General features: G+C 36.9%; 1 protein-coding gene across 1 annotated transcript; it reads right to left on the bottom strand.

Annotated features, from left to right (window-relative positions):
- Positions 1-4,225: 4,225 nt before the first annotated feature.
- LOC148100361 (uncharacterized) lies at positions 4,226-6,193 on the bottom strand. Its single transcript, XM_087849646.1, has 7 exons — positions 6,133-6,193; positions 5,525-5,887; positions 5,053-5,160; positions 4,873-4,956; positions 4,659-4,687; positions 4,444-4,512; positions 4,226-4,348 (listed from the first exon to the last, which is right to left on the bottom strand). Exons 1-7 carry the CDS (start codon positions 6,191-6,193, stop codon positions 4,226-4,228), a joined length of 837 nt encoding a protein of 278 aa, XP_087705772.1.
- Between the last annotated feature and the right edge of the window lie 3,071 nt (positions 6,194-9,264).

Below are 9,264 nucleotides of genomic sequence, written 5' to 3'. Positions count from 1 at the left end.
CAACAATGCTGTCATTTCCTGTTTCTTTTAAAATAATGATTAAAAAACTTTTTAAATAGATTTAATGAGTAAATATGTACTAAACCTCATATCACTGGACAGAAATCTGTAGATGACACTTACTGAACTAAAGTTTCTCTCCAGTAAGTTTCTGCCCAGCTGTAGTTGTTTCAGGTTTACTCAAAACATTTTGTTTATGGTTTAAAATTTGCACCCCTCTTTAATACTTTTAGAAGTTACTGAGTAGTTGCATTTACCTGAAGAAAAAAGTAATTATGTTCATATTTCCAGACCAAAATGCACACAAAAGACTGACTGATTTAAAAGCCTTTATTTCAACTGATGAAATGTCCAAAATACAAAGTCCACTGATCGAATTAACAGATTTCAAAACCAACTGGGAAATCACAGGCAAGATAAGAAACATTAAGGCAAAGACTGAAAGAAGGACAACACTGCTTATAAACGAGGGTATCATAATTACAGGAAGTGAACACAGGTGGTTGATGAAATGTAAGTGAAACTAATCAAAGACAATTTAATTAGTAAAACTAAACACAAAGACAATAAAACAGGAAGTGAGAACCATAACTAAATGTGGAAAAGACACACGAATGAACTTCACATAAGAAAATTGGCGCAAGAAGTCATGACAGGAAACTCTAAGGGAACAAATTTAACAGTAAAACTGAGACTAAACAATAACAAGAACTAAAGTCCAAAATACTCAACATTATGTTTACAATAATGAATAAAGGCAGCAAACAAGTCACATAATAAACTACTGTAAACTATGTTACTCAGTAACACAGATCATATTTACAGTGCACATACAGGTATATCTATAATACAAAGATTAGTATGGACTAAAAAAGCTCAGACTCTTTTGGCATCAGCGCCCTTAAAACAGTCACTGCTACTTGAGGATTTTGGTTAATAACAACTACAACTATGGCTCAAACAAACCAATCAAACTGTAGAAAGTAAATCAACCAACTGCAGAGACTGTTTGAGTTTACTGAACTGAGACGCTACATGTTGTAACAGCTGAGATGAAGTAGTTCAATCAAAGCGCTCTGTGAAGGGATCAAATTACAGATGAATATTTAGCTCTAATAATGTGCTTAAGCTAAACAACAGTCTTTTTAAAAACTGGACAAGTGATGTGTATACCTTTATTCCAAATATATTTTTCAAAGGGAAGAAAAAGGAAGTTACTCTATCAAACAAACATTCATCAGCATGAAGGAAAAACAGCACACAACCTTTCATTAGCAACATACTGTTTCTTTGGTTTGTCCATGGTGGAATAGAGGTCGCTGGGATGGTCGGAAACTCCAGTGGGAAAGGAGGAAGCTTTCACAGTGATGTAAGTCACACATCATCATCATCATCATCATCACCACATGACTATAAGTAAACAGTATGTGTTATTAAATACATATACCTGGCAGGAGCTTTAAAAACATAAACGTACTGCTAACATCATGTCTGTAAATATTAAAATCTTACCTGGTCTTTGTTCTTGGTTTTCTTTGTGAAGCTGATGGAGACGTAGGAAACACCATCATCATCTTCAGCCTTCACAGTGAAGACAACATAATGACTGCTCAGTAATGTGTGGATTTATAACAGGTGAGTTTCACATTTATTTAAGTAAATTCATTTTCAGCTTATCCTCATCACATCCCGGTTCTTCCTCTTCTCTGTTGACCTAAACATAACACTTTGAACTGGTAGTAGGGTGTCATCTTACCATCTCCTGACTGGTTCCTGGACCAGACTCAGTGTCTGCAGGGTTAAACTCAGTCATTGCAAAATGTTTGTGACCAAAATAGTGATCAGACTCATCTCACAGGAAACAAACATCAGCTGCAAATGAAAAATAAAGATGTAACAATTATGATAATAATGCAGTTTATTAATTGAATGTGTTTCTATGTACACTTACCTTTAAACTGAAGCATCAGCATCAGTAATGAAGACATTTGTATCCATGTGAATGCAGCCATCGTGCTTTCAGTGTAATCTCACAAATGAGACAGTCTCAGAGATGAATACAGCATCAACTTTCTGCTCACTTCCTCATAGTGACACATAACTTCTTTTCTCTCCTCATGGTGAATAAATTCAGTTCATTGCTTTTGAGCATCATTAACTCCTTCTCACTCTTAACGTAGATATTAAATGAGTGATAAAAACACACCAAAATGCTTTAAGTTGATATTTAATATATTTTGCAGATTGCCTTGTTGTTCTTTTAAAGGACTGTGCAACAGTGCAAACTGATCAATAATAGAATAGAGGAAGTTAAATGTGTGAAGACAATTAGTTGCAGCTAATCTTGACGGTTTATTTTTGAAAACAGTGTTCGTGGTGATGCTTGTCCACACGTGAAAGAGATGAAAGAGATCAAAACTCTTTACACCATTGCAGATCATTTTGTTTTATTTGCTCATTTTTAATAAAATTTGAAATCATATAGTAGGAACACCCAGCGATAGACTGGTGACCTGTCCAGGGTGTACCCTGCCTCTCGCCCTACTTAGCTTTTTTCTGTTTATTTTTAGTTCATTCTTATTATAATACAGGCAACAGAAAGAGAAGTAGTTGCAGAAAATACTGAAGTTGTAATATGGAGCATAACATCGATCTGTAATTATCTTTTGAACTGAGCTCAAAGCTCAAGTACAAAGGAGGAGAGATAAAAATTAAATATATAAATGACAAAATTAACCCTCCGGTTGTGTTCACCCCAACCCCCTTACATTAATGTTCCCAGTCAAAAATGACCGGTCAGTTTTAACAGCTCTTAAATTAACATAAGAAACATTTGTCACCACCAAATTCAGTTCAGTGGGTAGGTCAATGGGTTGATCAGTAAGTCGTAAAAGTGGGTCTTTCATTTTTTCATTCAGTGGCCCATTCAGGAGGTCAGAGGCCAAAGGGACAAGGTGGGGGGTGGATTCCCATTCATATCGTATTCTTCACTTTTGACCGGGAACACCACAGATGTAACAAAGTTGATTAAAACACTCAAAATTCAAGAGGTGCTCATCACTTTTATATGTTCAAGTGCTTAGTGTGGAGGATGTCATAAGGACTCGAGGCAATCGGATGTAAAACACAATATTTATGAGTTTTTAAATTTGTAAATGGTCAGATTTGACCCGAACACGACAGGAAGGTTAAAACAACGAGTCACTTTGATCTGTGCGTCATTGACGGAGCGGGGGGTGGGGGGTGGCTTACTGGGCTTAAGCCCGGGTTGTTTTTTCAGAAGCCCGGGGTCTTTTGGAGTGTACTTTTTTTCATAGTTAGATGCCTGATTGACAACTGTATAAAACAAAAACTACACACAATTTACGACTGTGCGTAAATCCCCCCTAATGTTGGTATGATTCGAGCTCAGGCACTAAGCGACTGAGCATTGCACTAGCGCATGTGAGCGAGGGGGAGGAGCTAATAAATCTTAAACTTCACAGCATGTTTTTTCAGTCTTTTCTAACACACACACGTACTACCCTTCAGGGCTAAGCCCTGGGTGTACAAAATGTCTGGCTCCGCCTCTGCTGTGTGTTGCATTTAAATGTTAAAATTAAAATTAAAAATCAGAAACTACAGCTTTTAGAAACGAAAAGAAAAAAAAGTATGAATCTTAATCTGTGCTCAATTAGTCTTAATGCAGCTGCAGTTCGCAGCATTCAATTTTTGGAACAAAGCTCGATTTTTTTTTCATGATTTTTGGGAACGGATAAACGGATGTGACCAATCAGACGACTGCATTTGAAAACAAGTGCGGTCGAAGCTCAAAACGCAAATATACTGATTATGCAGAGTAATAGAAATAGTAAAATTTTTGTTTTACCTCAGACACACAGCTTCACATTGCTTTTTTTAAGATGACTTTTTCACAGCAACCTATCGTGCTCGGTGTGTAATGTAATACTGTCATAGATAATAATGAGAATATGTTTAAGGTATGTAAAAATTTTAAAAAATTAAGGAATGGGAACATTTAGATCTACTAATGTGCTTAAGAAAACAACAGGTAAGTTATTTATTTAAAAATATCACACAAAAGTGTGTGTTTGATGGTGGTTATCTATATATTACACACAATATTACATATTACTTTAAAAGAAATTAAAAGAAATTTACTCTACAATCGAAACATTGATGCAACATCAAGAAAAACAACGTACAACCTGTCATGAACAACATACTATGTCTTTGGTTTGTTGATGGTGGAATAGAGGTTGCTGGAATCAGTGGAAACTCCAGCAGGTGGAGAGAACGCTTTCACAGTGCTGTAGGTCATAGTGTCACCATCATCATCGACACAGGGCTGTAAGAAAACATCACAAAATTTTCTTAAAGGCGAGACCTTTGAAAAGTCTGAACTTACTACTGACATAATTTCTATAAATATCAAAATCTTACCCGGTCTTTACTCTTGGTTTTCTTTGTGAAGCTGATGGAGGCGTAGGAAACTTCATCATCGGCTTCAGCCTGCACAGTGAAGACAGCTGAAGTTATTGCCATTGGTTTTTCCCTTTATCCTTTTCACTTTATGAACTGAAGTCAACACTAAAGGTGTAAAATGATTCTGCTATGGAGCAAAAAAGGCATTTGACTATTTGAAGATTTGAACTCACAGTGTTGTCGCTCTGTTGTGTTTTGTTTCCTGAAGAAGGGAAAATAATTCATTAATTTCCCCATTAAAAATCTCAGGGGTTTTTTTCTGTTTCTAATAATCACAAGCTACAGAAATGTAAAACAAAACTGCATTCAACCATATATTTATTTTAATTAATATTTAAATTTCCTTATTTCCATTTATGACCAACTTTAATCTGTGAGTCCTCTCACCTTTACTTTTCTTCCATAAGATGATGACCACAACAACTAACAGTGCTGCCAAACCCACAGAAACGATGATAAACCATGACTGACCTGAAAACATTATTAATATGTGTTAAACGTAATGCTGAATTTTCCCACAAAGATTCAACTGTCAGTCTGACATTCAGAGAGAAATTCAGTCACTACCTGCTGCTGGATTATTTGATGTCTCTTCTAACGGTGTTGATGTTGTGGGTTTAGTTGTCGATGTTGTTCTTGCGGTGGACTTTAACGTTGTTGATTTTGTCGTTTTTGCTTCATTGCCTAAAGAAATGCAAAAACAACATTAAAGACACTGACAGTAAGAAAAGACTTGAAAGTAAGTGAACAACAACAGAGAGGAAACAGTGGTGAGATGTTTAACAGTGTAACAAGTCTCATTTTTGATGATGTCTCCTGTCTGAGGATATGTTCTCTTTATCTTCATACAGACACTCAACTGTGAGTCTACAGTGTTCATATGTCAACACAGAGCTGTTCAAGATGCTTTATCATTGTTCTCATGTACACACACTGGTGAAGATGGAGATATTGTAAGAGAAAAGCAACAATAGAAAAATGAACTTCATCACTGTGATCATAATTATTGAGGTGTTTCAGTTTGTTGTTCTAACAGGACAGTTTGAGCTGAAAACATTAAGATGTAAATACTCACTGTTAATAACAGACAGATGAATCATAAAGTCTGGACCTTCTTGTGATCCTGTTGCTTTTTTAAACTGTCTGCAGGTGTAAGGACCAACATCCTGATCTGTGACCTTCTTTATAACCAGAGAACAGTCTGCAGAAAGACTCAGTCTGTCTGATTTACGTTTGGCTTCTTTATTCTGCCCAAGTTCAAAGAGTGATACTGATCTGCTTGAACCACTGAAGATCCAGGTAGTACTGTTACAGTTATGCTGACCTTGTAACGAGGTGTTACAAGGCAGAGTAACATCATGTCCACGTCCAGCTGTGACAGTTTGATGTTGCTCAGTTGTTCCTGTTGAGAAAAAGAGAGAGAGAGAGAAATGTGAAACATCAAATATGTTATGAATATGAGTGTTATGTTTATAATGTGAAGTTTATTTTAAAAACAACACAAGTTTAAAATTCAACTTTAGTTTCCAAGAGTCAGATAAAGTCAAAAAGTTCATCATGACTGTCTCAGTTAAAGGGAGAATAAAGAAGTAACACTTGTGATAATAATGCAGTTTATTAATTGAATGTGTTTCTATGTACACTTACCTTTAAACTGAAGCATCAGCATCAGTAATGAAGACATTTGTATCCATGTGAATGCAGCCATCGTGCTTCTCTGTCTCTCTCAGTCTCTGTTCTTGCTCTCAGAGATGAATACAGCAACAACTTCCTGCTCACTTCCTCATAGTGGCATCAGTCTGTTTGTCTCCCCTGTGTTCAGAGGAATTAATTTATTTAATTCTGCTTGATAACCTCCCTCTCTCTCTTATTGTAGATATTAAATGACTTTTAAAGATTCTTACTTTTAGATTTCATGTGATTTACATGAAAACTTCTCAAACTTTTGAAGGACTGAAGGACAGAAGTTGAAGATATCTTGATCAAAAATAGGAGAGAGGAAGTTAAAGGTGTGAAGGCTGTTAGTAGAGATAAGTGTTTGCAGTACTTTAGCTCTTCTGTGCATATAGTTTATTATAGGAAACAGTGTTCATGATGATGTTTGTAGACACATGGAAAGAGGTCAAAATTCAAAAAAACTCTTTCTGCAACAGAAACTCTGTTGCTGTCAACAATAAAACATGGTAATACTGCTACAGTGATCATTAGCATTAGCATTAGCAGCTAGAACAAAGATGAAATGCATTAGTGCTCTGATACAATGTGGCTCATTGTTTCTTCTTAGAAGTGAAGGGGAAGTGAGAATGTGGGTACAACAGCAGCAGAGCTTTGGATGTTTAATGATGACCAGATGAGCCTCTGACAGATAACTGTTTAACACATCAATGAACGTGAGACTTTAGGATTCACACCAATTTATACACACAGCAGGTTCTTATATCTTTTTTCTTTTTTAATGCTGTGTAAGTATAATTTGGAATAATATCATCAACAAAAGCAGATCGATGCAGGGAATTGTTACAATACAAGTTTACTACAAACACACTTTCCTGTCTATTTTAAAGGACTGCAGAACAGTGTAAAATGTTTGATCAACAACAGAAAAGAGAAGTTAAATGTGTGAAGACTGTTAGATGAGGTAAGTGTTTACTTTAATGCAGCTCTTCTGTACATTTGGTTTATTATTAGAAAACAGTGTTCATGGTGATGTTTGTCTGCACACATGAAAAGAGGTCAAGATTTAAACTTATTACACATTTACTTACCAAGAAGGTGGAAAGCCAGTCAGCACAGCACAATAGGAAAGTTAGCCTGTTAGCATCAGAGCCCTTGAACAGCATCTACAACTTGAGCATTTTGGTTCACACTAATCTTTAAAACTAAGCGTGCACAATCAGACATGTTATCGTCACTCGTATTCTTTTCTTTTTATGTTTTTGAAGTGTCTGAAAGCTGAAATTGAGTGTTTTTGCTGTCAGAGATGTTTTTTGAATATCACAAACAGCAAGTTTGATATCATCATAGATACAGTGATATACTCTGCTCCTTTTTTGTATTGTTATAAATGTCATGGACCAAATTTAACAAAAAAAGGTTTAATAACAATATACCGTGCAGTGTGTCACTTAATATACAGGTAAATGTCACTAGATTACAATAACAATGAAGTCTTCTTCATTTCCAGGCCATTCCTGAAGCATAACGATATAACTGACTGATAAATATACAGTCAGTTATATGTTTTAAAGATTTCTTCAGTAACTATGGAGTTACATGGTGTATTAACTGAGGCTAAGTAGTTCACTCAAAGTTTTTTGTGAAGACATCAAAGAAAAGATGAATTATTAGATATATTAATGTGCTTAAGCTAGCAACACTTATGGTAAATGGCCTGTATTTATATAGCGCTTTACTAGTCCCTAAGGACCCCAAAGCGCTTTACACAACCAGTCATCCACACATTCACACACTGGTGATGGCAGCTACATTGTAGCCACAGCCACCCTGGGGCGCACTGACAGAGGCGAGGCTGCCGGACACTGGCGCCACCGGGCCCTCTGACCACCACCAGTAGCCAACGGGTGAAGTGTCTCGCCCAAGGACACAACGACCGAGACTCTTCAAGCCGGGGCTCAAACCGGCAACCTTCCGATTAGGCGACCTCCCAACTCTTGAGCCACGATCGCCACTTATGATATACTTATTAGCTGTTCAAGCATTCTGCAGGATGCAGATTACATGAAAATTACAACCAGGACTCAGCCTTGAAGTTCCGCCTCCCAGCACACACCAGAACAGTGACAATGGGTTGAAAATGAACAGCAGAGCTCACGTAACATCTGCTTCTATCTTTTTAAATTCAGCAAAAAGAGAACAAAGAGATCAGTACTACCAGATCTGCTCAAACTAGTTTAAGGTTTAATACTGAAGATGAAAGAACAGGAAGTCAAACTGGAGAGAATAATCGAGACTAGTTTGTAGTCTATTATGGTTCAGGTGTGTGAGGAATCAGAGAGAAACAGAGCAAGAAAACAAACAAATCAATCTCTCTCTCTCTTTTTAAAGAAATCAGTCTTATACAGCCAAAACAAAGACAAATAAGTACAGATAACACAAAAGTCATGAACTTGAAAACAACATTGGTTATTGTGTCACAAATAAATATGACGAGTAAAACAATCAAATACATCAAAATAAATTTAAAGAGCAACAAAGCTGGATGCAACTTCCTGAATGCAACATCCTCAGTATGAGAGTCTTTTCTTTATGTAACTTGTTACGAACTTGCATGTTCATGTGTTAGTTTTGTGCAGGTGTTGTATCTTTTTATGTTAATTTAGCTGTGCCAGGGCCCTGCTCCGATTGGTGGTTCCAGCTGGAGGACCCGCCCATTAAAAGGAGGCTGGAGCGCTACAGCCGGGGAGGTCTTTGCGTTTCTCCTCACGACCCAGCAGTATTCCTGTGGCAGCCGCTGGCTGCAGTGCGCTTAAAAGTTGTGGAAGTGGAGTGGGTAGGGGTGAGCTGCCGTTTCTTTTTATCACCCGTTTTCTCCTGTTTTGAGTTAGTTAAGGAGGTGAGACTCTGTCTTTATTTTTGACTTTGTTTTGGTGAGGTCAGGGGTGCGGGATTTGTGTAGATTTGTTTTGTGTATTGTTTTGGCCTTGGCTCACCCTGAAGTGTTGACACTCCCGTTTTGGTTCCTTTTTTTCACATTGTAAGCAGAAGAGTCTCCAGTGTTTTCATAGTTCACTGTACCTTCATCTTCATCGTTAGAAACCT

This window comes from Neolamprologus brichardi, chromosome 12 (genome assembly GCF_056152115.1).
Source record: "Neolamprologus brichardi isolate AB-2024 chromosome 12, ASM5615211v1, whole genome shotgun sequence".
In the NCBI taxonomy this organism is placed as follows: Eukaryota; Metazoa; Chordata; class Actinopteri; order Cichliformes; family Cichlidae; genus Neolamprologus; species Neolamprologus brichardi.
Note: the sequence above shows the minus strand (reverse complement) of the source record. Positions and strands in the feature narration are given on the sequence as shown.

Bases quoted from the DNA above. Each gene is read 5' to 3' on its own strand.
- LOC148100361 (XM_087849646.1), bottom strand. From the start codon at position 6,193: ATGGCTGCATTCACATGGATACAAATGTCTTCATTACTGATGCTGATG. The intron at 5,161-5,524 runs GTCCTGTTAGAA...TAGGCAATGAAG, and splicing joins TAATGTTTTCAGCTCAAACT to CAAAAACGACAAAATCAACA. The intron at 4,688-4,872 runs GTGAGAGGACTC...TCCCTTCTTCAG, and splicing joins CTTATGGAAGAAAAGTAAAG to GAAACAAAACACAACAGAGC.